The sequence below is a fragment of the Citrus sinensis genome, chromosome 2 (assembly GCF_022201045.2).
Source record: "Citrus sinensis cultivar Valencia sweet orange chromosome 2, DVS_A1.0, whole genome shotgun sequence".
NCBI lineage: Eukaryota > Viridiplantae > Streptophyta > Magnoliopsida > Sapindales > Rutaceae > Citrus > Citrus sinensis.
Genome location: NC_068557.1, coordinates 11,946,241 through 11,967,523, shown reverse-complemented (window position 1 = coordinate 11,967,523; position 21,283 = coordinate 11,946,241). Strand labels below are relative to the sequence as shown.

The following is a 21,283-nucleotide window of genomic DNA, read 5'->3' as shown; positions in this document are numbered from 1 at the left end:
TCTTTAATTTTTTGTATTTTTTTTTTGAGGATATACTAATTTTGTGAAGATAATTTATATAAATTGAAATATAATATTATTTAACTTAAATTGTTTTTTCATTTTTTTCTTGTACGTTTTCTTTTTAATGTCAATTATATGAATACTTAATAGATTTTATTTTTAGATATTATAATTTAAAAATAGAACACTAAGTTAATGCATTTGAAATAAAATTATGAAGAATTGACATATGAGAATAGGTTTATGCATGTAATCTCTAATACAAATATAATATTGCAGTATATTAGTATAACTTATTTTGTTTATATTTTAATAGAAAAAATTAAAAGAGTTGTGATTTATTAGATTAATATAACCTTCTTTAATTAGTAAAACATCTCAATCTAATCTATTTTAATTGGCAAAATTCTTTTTATCGAATAAATTTTGATATTTTATTTAATTTTAATTAACTATAATGAACCATTGGTTCTCATCCAATGTTTACTTTTATCCCGTTATTGATATTGATTTTACTTAGTTTTAATTAACTACAGAGAACTATTGGATCTCATCCAACAATTAACTTTTAACCCATTATTGATATTGAAGTTTTAGCCCAACACTATAGAAGGACCTTAGTATTAACATATATTAATTTTGAAATGCATACTTGGATTGATGATAAACATTGTTTTATGGAGATGATAATCTTTAATTTATCTCCTAAAAGTGTGAAAATATCAATTTAATTATACTCGTTTATTATTAAGAAGACAAAAATGAAATATAATTAACATGCCTCTCATTTTCTCTCATCTTTTAAATAAAAATAAGGATAAATTGAAGTTTTCACACATTTTTAAGTTAAATTAAGAATTGTCATTCTAGTCGGACGACGTAAAAATTCTTCTCCTCTAATAATTCTTCTTTTTCCAAAAAAAATCCCGGATATTACAGCTCCTCTAAATCATGCATATATTGCTCTAATTCCCAAGACTGCTAAGCGTATAAAGACTAATAAATTCTAACATATTAGCCTTTGTAATGTTACCTATAAACCATATCTAATAGATTAAAACAAATTCTCCATCAAATTATTTCCCCAACTCAAAGTCTATTCATATCAAATCGGCTAATCACTAACAACAATATTATTAGATATGAATGTTTGCACGAAATTAGAATTAGCAAAGGGAAAGAAGAATGGCTTTCGTAGTTATAAAGCTTGACATAAGCAAGGCTTATGATAGAGTTGTCTTTCTTGAAGCAAGCTATGGAGAGGTTGGGCTTTTCGGATAAATGGGTGGCTTTGATCATGAACTGTGTTACTAATCCCCACCTTCTCTGTTATTAACTCAGGCTGGAAAAGGCCTTCGACAGGGATTCCCCTACCCCTATACCTGTTCATTATATGTACAGAGGTGTTTCCAACTCTTTTGTTGCAGGGAGAAAGGCAATGCCAGATTCATTGGTTGAGATCTTCTAGAGACGTCACTATTTCCCATCTTCTTTTCGCTGTTGATAGCCTTGTATTCACAAGGGCTTTTACTGAAGTGTGCAAGCATTTGAAGTCAATCTAACCTTTTCCCCCCCTTACTGTGGCACCTTTTTTCTTCATTGAGTGTGCATATATAAAAGTTGCTGAGTAAAAAATCTTCGTAAATGGAGCTAAGAAATATACCCTTGCATTCATATGTAATAATGCCAGTAAGATGATAAAGTCTTTAATTGAACAGAGTCAAACACAATAATTTATAACACCTCGTGGTGATGATGCAACGAGAAGTTGCGGATCACATCCCTTCTTAGGTCTTTGATTTATTTTCCACAGAAGAAGATGGGATTTTATTTCACATGTCAGCAGTAACTCGGACAATGTCAGAGAAACAGAGACTGAAAAGGAACACGAGATCAACGAGCCATGGTTGATCCCCATACTAAGACTTGATAGCTTCATATAAATTAATAATCTTACTGCTTCTCGGCATGCCTGTCATAAAAGGCTTTCATCCTCCCAAGGCCATTTTCAAGAGCTGAAGGCTCAACGGCAAAAGTTATGCGTAGCCAGTCTTTCAAACCCACAGTAATCCCTGTTATTTCCAGAATCAAAGGGTTAGTTAGCAAAAATCTCTTTAGCACTTGCTGTAAGCACAATTAAGTTTAGAGTTTCTGTTATTTTGTGACTTTCTTTCCAGGCCACAAATCTCATGTTTTATTTGTTATTAAACCAAATACTGAAAATGTCTGAAACTAGTGGGGGATAAATAAACACCAATTTCCTCATAATATCTATTTTCATGAAGCAACAAGCTTCGGAGGCAAAAAATTTCGAAGGTGCATAGATAAAGAAAAGTATTATGCTGATTGGTAAATATAGATTTTATGTATCTTGCCTGGTAAAACAATGACTGATTCCTCTTTAGCCAGCTTGAGAGCAAATTCCATGTCGCTGTTAATGCCTTCCAACAGTGAATAGTTCAGTTTCACCTACAAAAGCAGTAAATACTATTCAGGACATAAACATTTATCTTCGGAACCACAATAGTACAATCATATATATATGATGCTCTTAAGTCTTACCATTACAAACATGGACCCTTCTGGTTTCTTAGGGCAAGTTATGCAAGGGATCTCCTTAAGTCGATCACAGCATTTATCTGCAGTCTCTCTTAGAATGTCAATGATCTTAGAAAAGAATTCCTCTTCAGTTTTCTCAAGGATTTGAGGAACTGCTCCCTGATGCATAAAGCACATTGTTATATTTTCAGAAGGAAAATCAAGAAAAACAAGATGTGAGAAGAACAAAATGTGAGAAAATCAAGAAAAACAAGATGTGAAATCTGAGTGCTTATCGGTGCCAGTTGGTTCAACTAGAAAATTCCCTTGGGTGGTACAAGAAGTCTGGGGTTCAAACTTCAAACCCTGCTCACATGAGCGGAGAGGGGTATCCATTGATGCATTATTTACAAAAAACGTAAAAATAAAAGTCTAGAGTGCTTAATTATTTTTACCCGTCACACACACTAAGAAATTAGTTGTCACTATCTAATTTATGAACTTATGATTTACTGTGATGGAATTCATTAGTACCGCTGCATGACATTTTCAAGAAACTCTTAACTTAATGCATGTCATAAAATATGAGAATTAATTTAACAAAAATATAAAGTTGAGACTTAAGCGTGTGAAAGATAATTGTTACTCACTATCTTAATTATTTATGGCAAACTTTTATAGAAGTTCAGGATGAATCTTTGTAACTCTATTTCAATATAACCATGTTCTTTGATAAAAGCATCATAAACACAAACCTGAATGAATGTTGCAGGATCAGAGGAGATATTGAGAAAGATCTTAATGGAATCAACAATCTGAGAAAGTACAAAACCAAAAAAGATCATGATCATTGTTGTAGGCTTACAACAGTAGTATAGACGCTTTCACTTAAAAGAAGATAATCATCCATCCTCGTATTGAGAGAGATAGAGTGAAAGAAAGCTACCCCTGAGTCTTGAAGGATGCCATTGGGATCACTTGTCACAAGCCAACCCAGCCGCAAGCCAGGAACTATTCCTCTCTTTGATATGGATCCAAGTGTAAGGAGAGGCACAATTGACCCAAACACTCCCATTGATACAAAAGGAGTATTCCCAAATGCAAGATGGCCATAAACTTCATTTGCAATCACCATGATCCCAAGTTTTTTTGCTGTCTCTGCAATCTAATATTCAATGGATTAACAAACACCAATATTCTTACAGAAGCTTTAGAGCCATTAATTTATGGGTTTGAAAATTTTAAATAATAAGGCTAAGTATTGCAGTGTCAGTCATTAAATAAAATAAGACTCAATAGCCATTAACATTTTCGTTTCCCTTTTAATTTCGTCCCATTTTTTTCCTTTTTCTAACCTAAGAGTCCAAATATCAGTTTGCTCACCTTGTGTAAATGTTGATAAGTGCAGAAAATATGGAAAGAGTAGATTAGTTGACATTTCTGATTTTTAGGATTAGTTGTCTAATCTATTTGATTTGTACAGTTATTACTAATTTGTATATTTTCAAAAATTAGGAAGTTAAATTAGGAATGCGTAGTCCTATAAATTATCCCATTGTACTGGCTATTAGAGGTACTTAAAAAAATAAGAAAAGACTTTGTTCTTCTCCTCTGTTTACATGGTATCAAAGCTATGGCAGAATTAAGCCTGGCTTGACTCCCATACGGATTTGTTCATTGTCTTGTTGTAATGGCGCAAAACACCATGCATGGGGTTACAGTAACTTGTGATACCAATTTCACTGCTACATCTACTAGAATTGGTGTAGGGGAGTTTCTACCGTCGAGATCTGGAAACTTGAACGGAAGTGAGAGTTTCCCATGCAATTAACCGGTCACAAATTGAACGGCAAGAACTATCTAGAATGGGCGCAATCCATTTAGTTGGTGGTCGATGGCAAGGGTAGACTTGGCTACATCACCGGTGAGACGAAGGAGCCCGAAAAACCTGATCCAACATGGAAGACTTGGAAGTCAGAAAATTCCCTAGTTATGTCCTGGTTGATCAATTCCATGGAGATTTCAATTGGGAGGATGTATTTGTTTCTTTCTACCGCAGAGGATGTATGGGATGCGGTCTGAGAAACGTATTATGATCTAAAAAATTCATCACAGATTTTCGAATTGAAAACAAGACTATGGCAGACTAGGCAAGGTGATCGTGCGGTTTCTGAGTATTACAACAAGATGAAGGCCTTAAGGAAGGAGCTCGATTGGGCCTGTATGACAGATAGTGTTCGTTATTTAAAACGAATTGAAGATGATCGTGTTTATGAATTTTTGGTAGGTTTGAATAAGAACCTTGATGAAGTGCGAGGTCGGATTCTTGGCAGAATTCATTTGCCATCAATTCGGGAAGTATTTTCAAAAGTACAACGAGAGGAAGGTCGACGCAAAGTGATGTTAAGAGAAAAAACTATATCCACTCCAGAAGTTTCAGCTCTAATGACAGGGACTAATCACAATAATTTCCCATCCCAAGCATGGCATAACAAGAAAGGAGAAAAAGTGTGGTGTGATCGCTGCCATAAACCACGTCACATTAGGGAGACTTGTTGGGATTTACACGAAAAACCTCCTAATTGGAAGCCATGAAATTTTAGTTAGTCAAACAGTGACTCAAAGGCCTTCCACTCAGCCATTGAGGAGAATGGAAACACTGCAACTACAGCTACGACACCTTCATTCAGTAAGGAACAATTAGAACAAATGTATAAACTTTTTCAGTCCACACAAGCGACTAATCCAGTATCTTCTTCTTGTTCCTTGGCCCAGAAAGGTAATTATCTTCAATCTATTATCTTTAATGTGTCCACTATTCCTCTTTGTCCATGGATAATAGATTCAAGTGCCACCGATCATATGACTGGATGCTCTAAATTATTTTCTTTCTATAGTCCTTGTGCAGGCAATCAAAAAATTAAGATTGCTGATGGCTCCCTCTCGGCAATTGCTGGGAAAGGGTCAATTGTTATCTCTAATACTCTCGTTCTTCACGATGTCCTTCATGTTCCAAATCTCTCTTGTAATCTTTTTTCTGTAAGTAAAATAACTCATGATTTAAAGTGTTGTGCTAAATTTCTTCCAAATTGTTGTGAATTTCAGGAACTAGAAACAGGGAGGATGATTGGCAATGCTAGAGAGTATAGCGGTCTCTATTACTTTGATGATGGGAACTTTATGTGTCAGAAACAGAAAATTTCAAATCTCGGAGCATGCTTTAGTTCTACTGATTATAAAATAATGCCGTGGCATCGTAAGTTAGGCTATCCTAGCTTTTTATATTTAAAACATTTGTTTCCAAACTTATTTCGTAATAAACTTCTATTGTCTTTTCAATGCGATATTTGTCAGTTAGCTAAACACCATCGTGCATCTTTTCCTATTCAACCATATAAAGCATCCAAGCCTTTTACCCTTACTCATAGTGATGTGTGGGGTCCCTCTAGGAAATTAACTAATTTTGGAAAAAGATGGCTTATAACATTTATTGATGATCATACTCGCCTAAGTTGGGTCTATTAACTCAAAGAAAAATCTGCAACAGAACATATTTTTTAAAACTTTTATAATATGGTTGAAACACAATTTCAAATAAACATTCAATTGTTTCGAAGTGACAATGAGAAGGAATACTTTAATTAAATATTGGGGTCATTTTTCTTAGAAAAAGGAATTGTTCTTCCCAACTCTTGTAATGACACTCCTCAACAAAACGGGATAGCAGAACGAAAAAATAAGCACCTCCTAAAAGTAGCTAGGTCTTTAATGTTCACCACTAAAGTACTTATGGGGGGGGGGGGGAAGCAATTCTTACTGCTACATATCTTATTAATAGGATGCCATAAAGAGTTTTGAACTTTAAGACACCATTGATAGTTTTTAAAAAATCTTTCCAATGACACGTTTGACTTTAGATTTACCTTTAAAGATCTTTGGATGTGTTGTCTTTGTACATATGCACAATTATAATAGGGATAATCTAGATCCAAGAGCTATAAAATGTGTTTTTCTAGGCTATTCTCCTACTCAAAAAAGGTATAAATGTTTTGATCCTAACAAACAAAAATATTTTGTCACGATGGATGTTACATTCTTTGAGTCTCAAAGTTTTTTTAATCCTCCTCTTCAAGGGGGGAAAGGAAATGAAGACTCGGTGTTTGAGCTTGACATGAGTAATAATGGGAAGACAAATATTGAAACTGAAATTTTTAATCCTAATACCTTGAATAAAGAGGATAGGAGGACTCCCTTAGTGCCTGAACATAAAACTGGCACTAGGATAATAGACGTGACACGCTTCAATAATGAGAGATTGTTCAGGAAAACTTACACTAGGGAGAAACAGATTCAAAGTAAGAAAGACGCAGCGATACTTCCTCAACACCATGAATCTGATCCAATCCCAAATCCGAAAAACACTGATTCTAAAAATCCAGGTACGATCTCTAAAGTTATAGAGTCTGAGTCTTTATTTATCCCACAAGTACATTTTGACCCTCTAGATCTTCCCATTGCTCTTAGGAAAGGAATTAGATCATTTACTCAACATCCCTTTCGAATTTCTTGTCTTATAAGAACCTGTCATCATCTTATCATACTTTTGTCTCACAATTGTCAAGTGTGGATATACCTAAGTCTATATAAGAAGCGCTAAAGGTTCCTAAATGGAAGGACGCTGTTCATGAAGAAATAGAGGATCTAGAAAAAAATGGAACGTGGGAGATGGTTTATTTGCTTGAAGGAAAATTGATTGTTGGTTGCAAGTGGATTTTCACTGTGAAATACAACTCAGATGGATCATTAGAACGCTATAAAGCAAGGTTAGTAGCAAAAGGATTCACACATACCTATGGAGTTGATTATCAAGAGACATTTGCTCCCATAGCCAAACTAAATACCATTCGAATACTAGTCTCTGTAACTATTAATTTGGAGTGGTCGTTGTTTCAATTGGATCTCAAAAATGGATTTCTCAATGGAGATTTGGAAGAAGAAGTATATATGGGTGCGCCCCCTAGTTTTGAAGACAAGTTTGGAGGAAAGGTGTGTAAATTGAAGAAATCCCTTTATGGACTGAAGCAGTCTCCTCGTGCTTGGTTCGATAGATTTACCAGGTTTGTTAGAAAAGAAGGATATAGTCAAGGACAATCTGATCATACAATGTTTGTGAAACACACATATGGTGGAAAGATGGTTGTCCTGATTGTATACGTAGACGACATAATACTTACTAAGAGCGATGGTGATGAGATGAGTAGCACTACTAGAAAAATGGTCTTTACTAATACTTAACTCGTGACACTTTTTTAAAAAGTATCAGTATTTACATACATATGGACCATTTTCCGTGTTTAACATTTAAGTATCACAAATTACTGATACGATGGTGTCTGTAAGTTAGACATTAGAGATCTCTGACACCAAAGTCTCAGTTGAAAAAATATAATAATTCTAATCTTGTTCCACATACAACTCGAACCCAAGACTTCCAACAGTCAAGCTTTTAAATTTAAGAAAAAAACCATTGTAACTGTTTTTTAAGGTATTAGCCAAAAAAACATTTATATAAACACAAAAAACCAATTAGAAAAAGAACTTGTAAGTAGAAATGAAATAACCCTAATTTTCTAACTCTCAAAACACGATCTCCTATCTCACTGCCTTGCCCAAACTGCCGTCATCTAGTCTTCGTGGTCGTCGCTTTGCCTCCCCTTGCGATTGTCATCTAGTCTTCATGATCATTGTCTCTCATTTGTCATGGCAGTATCGCCTCTTATTTGTCGCAGTCATTTCGCTTCGGCTCTTATCGTTGCTCGTCATCATCGTCCAGGTGACCATCAGCTGCTGTTCTTTTCATTCATAATAAAGATAAAAGATAAGAAGCGAGGTATGTGCGATAGATGGCTATTTTCATATTAGATTTGAAAATTTTTGACATGTGTTATCTCTTTATTTCGTGAATTTTAGAAAATGAGGGTATTAGGTTGTAATTTAATTTTTTTATAAAAAAAAAAGTGATTAATTTCTTGATTTTTATATTTTTAGATCAGATCTATAGAAAATTGATTAAATGATTGATGAAAGGACCAAATAAATTAGAAAACAAAAACCCTAAACTTTATTTACAAGTGTGAAATGCATCTTTGATGCTCAATAATTGAAATTAATCAATTTTTTTTTGTAGGTCTCGTGAGTATAATAGAGACAAAGAAAGAAGGCGTAGACATAGATCGTGTTCCCATTCAAGTGATAGATTGATGAATCGACCAAAATCACTCTCTCCTTCCCGTGCTCTTTCCAAAAGGTATAGAACAAATTAATTTAAATGTGGTCATTGAGGTGGTGAAACTGTGAAAGTTCCTTGTTAATTATTATATGGGGAAAGGCTTTACATATTCAACTTTTGAGATATGTTATCTTCATTCTGTAAACAGATAAAATTAGGATAAGTATGGCGTTTATGTCTTTGTTCATTATTTTTTTTACCTTTTCTATTTTATCTGCAGCAAGCGGAGCAGTGGCTTTGATATGGCACCACTAGCTGCAGTCATACTACCTGGTGTTGTTGTTCTAGATGTAGTCATTTTTTTCCATTTTACTTCATTCACCTATAACTTTTAGTATTGTTTGGGAAAGTTGTTCATTTTAATTTTTATCTAATGGATTTCTATGGAAACTGAGAACCATTGTTGTGTTGTTTGGCTATTGTGTGTGGTTATTTTTCTTATGTTTTGTGTCTATCAGTTGGGTAAGAAGGCAACATTGAACTACATGTCCCACTGTGCTACCCATGGGCGTGACTAGCTAACATAAATTTTATCTCTAATGGAGAACCTATGCTTTGATTGGTTGGATCTCGTTAGCTTTCAACTGGCAACAATTGTCATTGGTAGACTTATACATATTTCCCTAGCATCTGCAGGGGATGGAATTCATTTCTTTATTTATTTATTGAGTATTTAGGTATGAATTAGGCCTCTCTCTATAGTATTATCACAATGTAGTTCCATGCTTGGAGATTTGTGACTCTTAAGATTTAGTAGCAATGTGTGTGTAAAGTTATCAGCCATATAACTCATCCTTGTCCTTTACTTGCTTCCTTTCTTATTACAATACAGGGCAATTGCATCGTGTACCTTCAACAGTTCAAGAAATGGTACAAAACATGTAATCTTTTAGAGCAACATAAGTTTACATTTTTCACAAATAGTTATTTAGAAATTATTTCCTTTGAGTTATCAATTGCATATGTGTGTTGCTTGTTAACTATTATTTCTGCATGTTTATATGCTTGAAGATCTGTTTCTGTTATTCAAAATTCTTTGTGGGTAGCTAAAAGACTAGAAAGATTGAAGAGAGACTATTTGTGGGAATGGTTCGATGATGTTAATGGTTCTTACCTAGATAAGTGGCCACTGTTACTTTGGCAAAAGAAAAGGGGGGGCGAGTGGTAAGGGTTAGGAATTAGTAATTTGGATAAAACAAATCAGGCTCTTTTGGCAAAATGGTTGGAAATTTCTTCTTGAGAAAGATTATCTATGGCAAGAAGCAATAAGAAACAAAGACTAATTTTGAAGAAAAAACGTATTTTCTTTTATATAGTCAATTTTATTACTAAATGCAACTGTTGATTGTGATTGATTTGTTTATGTTTTACTCTATTTTTAGATAAATGTTTGAGAATCTCCTAATCATTATTTATTTCATGACATGAGAACTTGATAGGAGGGCACTTTTATGCTATTTGTATTTCAAAGGACGGGCTTTGATTTTGATCAGTTCATTTGTTGACTTTCTGAACTTGGCTTCCTTTATAAAAGGTATGTAGTACCTTTTGTTATTTTTTTTATATGTCAACTGTCACTCATGTGCTCTTATTATTTCATTTATCATCATTATAGTCAATGTCTTAGAGAAGTGCAATGTTGTCTATTATACAAATTGAATGTGCAATAAGGTCTGCTATATTTTTGCCTTCTTGTTAACAAAGCTTTAAGATTGAATAGATTAGATTAAGGAAGTGATTGTTGATTAGTTTATAACAGAGCATTTGTGATAGCTTTTAATTAGCCAATAAAGTCAATTGGTATATGTAGATAGAGCAACATGCTTGTGTTGAAACTAAATGTTAGATTGAATATTTATCCTTTGGAAAAAAAATTTTTCTTTTTTGGTTAATTGTTGTTTTTTAATGCTTGTTAATTATTGTTGCGGTTGGAAATTGGGAACCATTTTCTTTAATTTTCCTTGCATTCCTTTGCAGACATCGATAATGTGCTTAAAGAGTTTCTTCCTCAACTTTCCATGTATCTTAATCTATCTAGTCCGCTGAATGAAGATGTCGTTGGTGTGATAATGTACAATCGCACTACATATGTTTAGGAGAGTGAAAGGCAATAATACTTCTCAATTTAGCTTCCAGATTTGTTAAATTTAGCCCTTAAATTCAGCTACAAATAAAAAGAATTTAATTGGATGATAGAAATTTTCATGTATAGATTGTTCTATTATGAACAAAATGTCTTGTTTATTGAAGTCTTTAGAATGTGTTATATGTACTAATAATATTTGAATATATAATTAAAGATTTTCAATATAAATTGAGTTTGTTTTTGTTATTTCGTACTACCTTTTAATTTTATCAACAAATCAATGGGTAACATGTCATTTTATATATTTTTTTAAATAGTAAATCAAATATTGATACCATAGTAACAGTAATCACAAACACTGATATAGTATTATAATATTCTGATACTATGGTGTCATGATTTTGGTAATACTATAGTAACAATAATTATTGACACCACTTACAAGTATCACTATTTTTCTGACTGCCAGATTACTGACACAATTAACAAGTGTCACTGAAAGTAATTAGTGACACTGTTCTAATGTCAGTAAAGACCATTTTTCTAGTAGTGTAGGCTGAAGAAACACCTGCATCGGAATTTGAAATTAAGGATTTGGGTCCCGTATGCTATTTCTTGGGTATGGGAGTTGCAAGATCTAGAATGGGAATTTCTGTGTCAAAAAGAAAGTATGTTCTGAACTTGCTAGAGGAGACAGGAATGAGTGGTTGCAGACCAAGTGATACGCCCATGGATCCTAATTAGAAGTTAGGAGAGGTTTCCGATGGAGAATGTCTTGTAGAGAAACTCATTTATTTATCTCACACAAGACTTGATATTGCCTTTGCAGTTAGTGTTGTAAGTCAATATATGCACTCACCTTATGTGGAAAATTTGGAGGCAGTTCACAAGATTCTCAAGTATTTAAAGAGTACACCTAGAAGAGGGTTATTATTTAAGAAGAGTGATCAAAGGAGTGTAGAAGATTTCATAGATGCAGACTGGGCAGGTTCAGTTTTATATAGAAGATCAACATAGGGTTACTATACATTCTTATGGGGAAATTTAATTACTTGGTGAAGCAAAAAACAAAACGTGGTTGTTAAGAGTAGTATTGAAGCTGAGTTTAGGGCCATGACAAATGGAGTTTGCGAGGTGTTATAGATTAAAAAAGTCCTTAGACAACTGAAATTAGATATTGAAGCACCTATGAGACTGTTCTGTGATAATAAATCAGCAATAAGCATTGCAAATAATCTAGTTTTGCATGATCGTACGAAGTACATTGAGATTGATAGGCATTTTATTAAAGAAAAGTTGGAGAATGGAGTTATTTGTATGTTGTTCATCCCTTCAGAGCAACAAACAGCAAATGTTCTTACCAAGGGACACTTTAGGCCAAAGTTTGAATCTTTCATTAACAAGTTGGGCATGATTAATATCTATGCACCAACTTGAGGGGGTGTAGAAAATATAGAAAGATTAGATTAGTTAACATTCCTGATTTCTAGGATTAGTTAACTATTACTAATTTGTATATTTCCAAAAATTAAGAAGTTAAATTAGGAATGTGTAATACTATAAATTAACCATATTGTATTGGTTGTTTTAGGTACTTGAAAAATAAGAAAAGATTTTATTCTTTTCCTCTGTTTACAATAAGTATACACATTTCCACAAGGATTTCCAGGATTTATGATAACCAAGGCCACAGTATTCTCATCCGCAAGAGCTTCCACTGCATCGAGATCAACCTCCCATTCCCAACCTTTTTCTGGAAGAAGATCAAAATGGCAAACCTCAAGATGGCTATGTGTTGCACGAGCCTCATAGTATGGGAAGCCAGGTCTTGGAAGCAAAATGTTGGCACCAGGCCGAGCTTGGAACTGTTAATATGACTTCAATTGCCTATGTGCAGCCAACTGTAAGATAAACAGCATCGGGTGATAACTTGTATGAGAGGTCACGATTAAGATAATCTGCGATAGCCCTGAAATTCCACAAAAGTGAACAGGTTGTACATTTTAGTCCACTTTCTGTTCCGATAATAGTGAGATTAACCACCAAGATTGCAGTTATCTATGAGATAATTCAAAAACCCCTTTGATATAAATCTTTCCTTCTAATATGAATCTTTTTACATCTTCAATGTTACAAAGTTGACATTCTGGTTCCCCATCTCATTGTTCAGCATTCAAAGATAACTACAAAATGCTCGACGTTTTACAAACTTTAAATCACTTCACTTTTCCAGAAACTGACTCAATCTCTATTTAATATTATTATCTAATAATTGTGGCTTTTTTAAACTATAACTCTAGTGTGTTTAGTAAACAATTGAAATTGTAGTTTGAAAGTTAAGGTGACTTACTCCCACATTTATTTGATAAAAAATTTAGTATTATATTTGTCATAGTCATTATTTAGAAATCATATTTACTAAGCTATCAAGTACCAACTACACCATAGCAAATCAGTCGTAAAAACAAAAAAGACCAAATAAATATAAGAAAGAAAGACATAAAAGAGTACAGTTTATGGTGCACTATTATTCTATTAAGTTGATACAAATGAACCAAAAGCAAAACCAATTCAAAGAGAAAATTCTAATCTTTGATCCCATTCTCTAAGGCCAGTCTTATCCATTTATCAAATAGTGGAGGCGAATGTTCAAGATCCAAAAAACTTACGAAGATTCTCGGTTTTTGTATAGATAAGTTAAGGTTAGAGAAGCCAGACGGGGAGCGATCCACAAGTTTGATAATTCTCTTAAGACTTCTATGAAATTTTTCGTTTTTCCTCAAAAAGCGCAAAGTATACCGAGATGTATCTTCTAGCCTACGAGGGTTATGTTGATCAAAATCCAAGATAGGGAATGAGGAGTAAAACTGCTTCCATCTCTTTGACAAGATACTAGTTCAAGCAGCTTCTTTGGCAGGGATGAAGGACATAACATGATGAATGAGAAAAGGAGGAAGATCCGAGATTCCATCCACAGTCTCATCCATCATCAACAACTCTGTAATAACATTTATATTCATACATATATTTCGCATCAAATTTAAACAACCGAATGTAAAAGTAAACTAAATTTCTTGTCAGCTGATTTTTTGTTTATGCTTAGCCTCGGCCACAATATTGAATATAAAGAGACGAGTAACAACTGGTAGACGAGGAGAAACAAACAATCAAATACAAAACCATAATATTTCCGACACATTGGACTTAAGATCTAAGACAAAATACAGTAGACTGCAGAGGAATGTATAGGAAGAACATGAAAAAGACCTGCGGTCTAGACAAATAAGATAATATGAACATGAAAAACATAAGAACGCATGAAAGCAATTAAAAAGCGAAAGATGGGACAGTTACCTGTAGTAATAAGAATCCGATGATAAATATCTCCTGCACAACTGTTGCAACCAACTGTAGTAGTAATTAGAATTTAGAGGGATTTAGTTTTAATTTTTATATAAATAATGAACAAATCCAACTTCTAGAAGGATAAGGTGGAAAACAAGATTCCAAAGTCATCAATTTCTGTGAAATATGCAATCTTATCTGCTCTGGCTTTACTGTTGTGGTCTAGAAGCCAACTAATTAAATTAACCCCCCAAGTTCCTGCCGCTGTGCTGCGGTGTGGCTTAATCACAAAAACTTTTCAATTTATCAATTAAATCACTTATATTTCAATTTTACTGAAATACGTCCTTTGAATGGCGCGCCATCTGCCCATTGGTGATAACATAGATAAAGTTCTGAGTAAATAATTGAAGGGTATATAGCAAGCCAGTCTAAAATGGTGGACTCTTGAAATTTGATGATTCAAGTTCTTTCGTGTGTATTTTAAAAATTAAAATTCTTTTAAATTTTTTAAAGTAAATTTAATAAATTCTGGACTTAGTTATACAAATTGTACAGTAATACAGTTAATTTAAGAGATTGGATTTTTTTTTGGCTTCTAAGCTCTTTAGGTGCAAGAAAACAACGCCCTTATACCTTTAAGATCTAACCAAGCGAAAACGATTTTTGTAAACAAATTTGGATCGTAACTCTTAAGGGACTTAATTGTACAAATTGTCAAAGTTTTGTTTTCTCTTCATTTGCAATAGATATTTTAAGTAATTTACCCATCTAGATCGGAAATAAATAAAGGAAATTATCACTTCACCACTTCTGCTTCATCATATGTACATTTAATCACTTCAAAATTTTGACATATTTTCTGCACAACATTTGTTTTCAAGTTTGTATCAATAAACCACTTTGACAATAAAAAATAACTATTTTATCCCTAAATAAATTAAAAGACTATTTCATTGTATAAAATTTTTAAAAATAAAAAATTATAATTACTAGAATACCCCTAAATTTAATAAAATAAATAAATGTCAAATCTAATATGTTAATTTTTTATAATTATAATTTCATTTAAAGATTATCATTTTAATTTTTTGTAATTATAATTTCATTTTATCTGTATAAGGAAGTTTCTTAATATTAATTATAGGGAAGTTTATAATATTTATGGGGAACTTTTTTCTTCAGGTTAATTTTTGTAAACTTTCCTATACTTAGTATAATTACAAAAATTAAATGAAATTATAATTATAAGAAGTTATTTTGTTATAATTATAATTTCCTTTAAAAATTATCATCTTAGATTTTGAGATTTACTTTTTTATTGAATTTAGGGATATTCTAGTAATTATAATTTTTTATTTTTCAAAATTTTGTAAAATAATCTTTTAATTCATTTAGGAGTAAATTTTTTTTTTTTTTTTGTGTCAAAATAGTTGATTGATACAAGTTTAGAAATAAACGTGATACAAAAAAATGTCAAAATTTTGTAATAGTTAGATATATATTATATAAATAACAAAATAAAAGTGGTGGAGAGATAATTTCCCAAATAAAAAACACACATGTCGAATCCCAAGTACATAACGAGCTATTAACAAGCAATGGAAATGTCAAATCTCTTGGCTTACACATATTTCCTTGTCCAGTGATGCTAAATTTATTGGGAAAAAAAAAAAAGGCATCAGGTTGCTTTCTCAATATATTGCAATCCCTTAATACTTTTGTCGTGGATTTTTCTTCAAACAATGAATAGTCTATTTTGTAAAATTCTCATGGGCATTGGATGGGTTTGAACACAAAAAGCAGCTAAACACTATCCTCAATCTTGCGAACCAGACAACAATTCATCGTCGGGTCGGGGTCGGGGTATATAGCTGATGACGCAGAAAAAGAGAACGTCTATCGAGTTTTTAAATACTATGGCTTGGAGAATTATCTGGCCTGCTGTTCGTCCCGCTTGTCGACCCTTGCGCCCAAAAGGGTGGGGACCTACGTGTGCGGCATTGGAGAATTTGTATTCAAGAAATGAAACTGAGATAGAAGAAGAAAAGAAAGAAGCAATATATCAGTAAGCTTTAACTTTCCATGTCCCCTCCAATTCGTTCCATGTTACACATATGTGTACTCGTTCCTTTTCCAGGGATTTGTGTAAAATTGTGTGCGTGCGTATGTGTGTGTTTGATAGTGGAATGCATTTTAAGTGCTGAAAACTCGATCAGAAACTGTGCTGTTTTTGATAGATTTTGTGAGAAAAAGACCATGGATTTTGTGCTCGATCATGGAGGCCAGCTACCTATATCTTCGCTATAGCCTGTGGACCGTGAAGCTACGTAAATACCATCAAGAGAGAATGGCTCTTGATGAAATTGTGATAGCGGTCCCAGTCAAAGCGTAAGTGATTGAATATATTTCTACTTAGGGTGAGAAATAAGACCACAAGATATTTGATTTTTGGATAATAGTCAATGCCTTTATTCAAGTCCGTTGGAGCTTATTTATACTTAAAACAACTTAGCCAAACAATCTAACTATCACTCGAGATTGTAGGCAGGTCCTAAGCTAACAACTTGACTCAACTTGACTTATTCTTTTAGCTTAACTAAACAACCGAAAATAAATTAAACCAAATGATAAATCTCCATTCAATCAGCAAGTGATCCCATGTTGACCGAATCCCCCCATGATCCCTGTAGACTGCTCCAACGACCATTCTTCCAACGTGCTGCATGTTGCATGCAACGTATGCATAAGTCTCGAGCCATGTGACCGTTCGACTTCCAAGCATCCATGCATAATTCAAACGTACCCAGCATACTTGTTGCTAGGCTTCGGAATCCTTGATGACCTCCGCGGCGTATCAAATTGCATATATTTGAGGATAGATTTGTCACTGTCTAATGGCAAAGATATATTTAGTATTTGTTTTTTAAAATTGCTATACAAGAGCCTTCGAATCAAAATTGCAAGCGTAATGCTTTCTGCTATGGGCAGAGAATTATGCGTAGGAACCTTTGCATTGTGATCTCTTGGTGAACTAATTAAAGAGTTTGAGGCTTATCATAGTATATCTTGGAATAGTTCGAGCTTTAATCTTGTGATTGGTCAAGAAGTATGCTCATGCTATATGGGACGCATTGTGCCTCCGATTAAGAAGTTTACTCAGCAAAGAAAGCTATCGTATATTTTTCCTTTGATGATCGGGGGAAAGTCTGTTTCAAAAGAAGAGTGTAACATTAATAAATGATATTGGAATGGATAATTCAAGAATAAAAAATGGAAACTTTGAAGTAGAGTTTATTTGCTTCTCTTTAGCATATTTTAGTCATTTTAATTTTAATATTTTCTTTTTAACCATGAATGGCTTACCTTGCATTTCATTTTAGTAACTTTGATTTTGCTTAAAAAAATTAATGTGCTACTAATAAATAAGAGTGAAATAAAAGGTGTAAATTCTTTTTTTTTTCATGTGCTATTATTTGTTATATTCGAGGACCAACATTGACTCTGAATACACTAGTCCTTTCATAGACAGCTAGTACAATTACGAATTTCATAATTAACCTGTTTTTGTCTAATTTCTATATAGAGACTGTTTGCATTATTTGTGTTTGGCTTACACCATGTGACTGAAGGACCTCCCCCCCCCCACCCCCCCCCCCCCCCCCCCCCAAAAAAAAAAAACACTAGATTTGCCACTCACGGGGTTTTCTTTCATGTTCTGCATCTAAGGTACATCCTTGCACCTTGACTATTTCTGCTTCTCTGGTCGGGTTATCGCTTTAGCTTTGATGCATAGAGTGCAAGTGGGTGTGGTCTCTGATCATATGTTTTACTTGAAATTGGCTAGAAAGTATATTTCACCGGAAGATATACGGGATCAGGATCCAAGCTTGTCTAGTAGCTGCAAGCAGATTTGGAGATGCACGCTGAGTTCATTGATTCAGATGGCTTGGGACTGACATTTATTAGAGAAGTGGAGGCGTTAGGATCCCAAAACGTTGTAGAGCCTTGCCCGGGTGGCAAAAGTATGGCTGTGAATAGCAAGAACATGCAGGACTATGTTTGTCTTCTTATCCGGTGAGCAGACATCTCAATTTGCGAAAGGAACATTACTAATGTTAGTGTTAATAATGTCCCTTTACGGTTCTTATATCTTGATCAAGAAATACACAGTATAAAGTGATTTTTGTGAAATTTAAGTATTTAGCCTATTTTCAAACTATATCATCAAACAAATAATGCAAAAAAGTAGTTGTAAATCAAGCAAACACTGGCTTTAGCCTTTGTCTTGTTATGCTTCACACAAACAGCATTTCTGATTGGTTTGAATTCTCCTTCAAATACCAAGACTGATGCAGATCTATCTGGAGAAATTATACAACTAAGTAATTACATTGGCTTTGAACGTAAAACGCTCACCAGTATCGATAAGATCTCTTGTAGTTTGAAGATCAGGATCAGATGCCGCTCGTTTCTTGCTTCTTTTTTAATTTCGGGCTGCAGTGGCTGCTTCTGACTCCAAATCATGGAGACCTGTGATAGTTTTCTCTGTTCTATTGACATAAATACAATATAACACTTTGCATATAGATAGATAATAACAAGTATGGATTTAAACTTGGCTTATTCATCACAAATTCACAATAAAATCAAGTAAGAAGGGGTCATCTTACATCCTAAAATTCGGAGTCCATAGAACAGAAATAAGAAAACTTACTATATGCCCCCGGTACAAGCACTGCCAGTGAACTGAAACCACATTGAGGAAATTCAGGAAGCCCTTTCATGTAAAGCATCACATGGTTTTCTTTGACAACCTACAGCAGAATTTAATCACCAATTAATGAACATAGAACTCAAAAAAATTGAAAAGAAAAAAAAAATAATGAAAACAAAGCAAAACATGAAATTCAAAATTTCCATCATAAAATAGTGTCGATGATTGACAAGACATCTTTACCTGCTCAACAACTTCCTCTAAAGAAAGGCCAGAAGCATCGACCTTGCTAGTAGCTCTAAACTCTTCACGTGTGCAAGGATCGTTTAGCACATCAGTAGAGTATTTTATCCCATTGTGGTGCAATGATCCAGATACCTACTAACAATAAAATGCGAAACCATGAGCTATTGTTCCTGTTCTGATAATAACAAACTCATTAAGGAAAATATTTCATATTTTGGCAGTGACAGATATGATAATACTACGACTTCGTAAAGATGTCTATCGCTTAGCTCATTTGACACTCATGCAACTTGTAGCTCAGCCTAAAGTGAATAAAAAGTTACTGAACACACTAACCCTCACAAAAAAATAATGTAATTAATTCGGTCTAGGAACAAGAGAAAATTTTAAAAAGAAATCTGATTTCGTGCACATTGAGAATCTTTTTGTAGAAATCATTTTCTCATAAAGTACTCATCAAATTACAGAGAATATTGTGATGGCGCAAGAAATTATCCACACCATGAGAAACAAAAGAGGAAAAATCGGGCAGATGGCTATCAAAGTGGACCTTGAGAAAGCTTATGATCGGCTTAGGTGGGATTTCATTCATGATACTTTTAAGGATGTTGGACTGCCTAAAGAGTTTATTCGGATTACAATGGAGTGCATTACTACAGCTAGAATGCAAATTTTATGGGAAGGGGAGATCACTGAAGAATTCACTCCGTCTAGGGGAATCCGACAGGGTGACCCTCTTTCTCCTTATATTTTTGTTCTATGTATCGAGCGACTCAGTCATGCAATTAATTTGACAGTAAGAAATGGAAGTTGGTGTCCTATACGTCTCTCGAGAAATGGTGTTCCTCTTACTCACCTCTTTTTTGCGGAGAACCTACTTCTTGTCGCCGAGGCTTCTTGCAACCAAGCCCATGTGATCAATAATGTGCTGAATATTTTTTGTAGTTGTTCGGGAGAGTTGATTAGCAAACAGAAGACTCGGGTTTATTTCTCAAAGAATGTTATTGCAGACAAGGCAAGGAAAATCAGTGATTCATTGGGATTTGCCGCCACAGATAATCTTGGCAAATATCTTGGAATGCCTTTACTTCACAACAGAGTGACAAAAGCCACTTATCAAGAAATTGTGGATAATGTTGATAAAAAACTGTCTGGATGGAATGCAATGCTTCTCTCCCTTGCTGGGAGAATTACTCTAGCTCAATCCGTAATTCAGGCGATCCCCATTTTTGCCATGCAAACAACAAGGATCCCTCATGGAATTTTGGATAAAATTGATCGGATTTCTCGAAGATTTATTTAGGGGATCAAGAATGGAAGCCGTAAACTCAGTTTGATTAATTGGAAAATGATCTGTTCTCCAAAAGCTTAAGGTGGTCTAGGTTTTAAAAATCTTATAAACATGAACAATGCTCTCCTCATGAAAATTGGATGGAATGTGCTAACCTCTAGTCACAGTCACTGGATTTGGGTTTTGAGATCAAAATATGGGCTTGATTCAGATTTTATTCCCTCCAAGCTTGAGAATAAACGCAGCTCTTATCTCTGGAAAGGCATAAGCAGAATATGGGAGTATGTGTTGCAGGGCACGAGATGGTCGATTGGAAAAAGGAATGAGGTAAATTTTTGGCATCAAAGTTGGGTTTCGGAAGAGCTTCTCATTGCTAATCATACTATAACTCAATTACCGGATGAATTGAAGAATAAATGTGTGGCGGATTTTGTGGATATTGAGGGAAATTGGAATTGGAGCATGTTTGGTCATTTTTTTCCCAATCAGATTCTTCTCCAGATTGCAGCAATCAAACCACCTTCGGATGACAACAACGAGGATCAACCTTTTTGGGCTCACTCAAAATCAGGCAAGTTCACATCTAAGTCAACTTATATCTCCCTTATTAATCCAATCTCCAATAATGATGCCCCATATATGGAAATTGATTTGGCATTGGAAAGGAACCCAGAGGATTCGCATTTTCTTGTGGTTGGTAATGCATAGAAGAATTAAAACAAAAGAGGAGCTATTTAAGAGGCACATCCAAATTTCTATGGATTGTGA

The 21,283-nt window shown here is 34.0% G+C and overlaps 1 protein-coding gene and 1 long non-coding RNA gene across 2 annotated transcripts; one reads left to right on the top strand and one right to left on the bottom strand.

Annotated features, from left to right (window-relative positions):
- Positions 1 to 1,833: 1,833 nt before the first annotated feature.
- On the bottom strand, positions 1,834 to 19,728 carry LOC102619270 (probable aminotransferase TAT2). The gene is given in 13 exon segments (XM_052434910.1): positions 1,834 to 2,075; positions 2,379 to 2,472; positions 2,566 to 2,721; positions 3,297 to 3,356; positions 3,488 to 3,706; positions 4,793 to 4,809; positions 12,556 to 12,784; positions 12,786 to 12,885; positions 18,570 to 18,625; positions 18,681 to 18,814; positions 18,979 to 19,078; positions 19,222 to 19,356; positions 19,690 to 19,728. Coding segments are annotated over 13 exon segments (1,458 nt in total). The 3' UTR covers positions 1,834 to 1,956.
- On the top strand, positions 10,138 to 11,144 carry LOC102607942 (uncharacterized). The gene is made up of 2 exons (XR_008051887.1): positions 10,138 to 10,364; positions 10,808 to 11,144. It is a non-coding gene; the product is annotated as an uncharacterized LOC102607942 (long non-coding RNA).
- Positions 19,729 to 21,283: the final 1,555 nt, after the last annotated feature.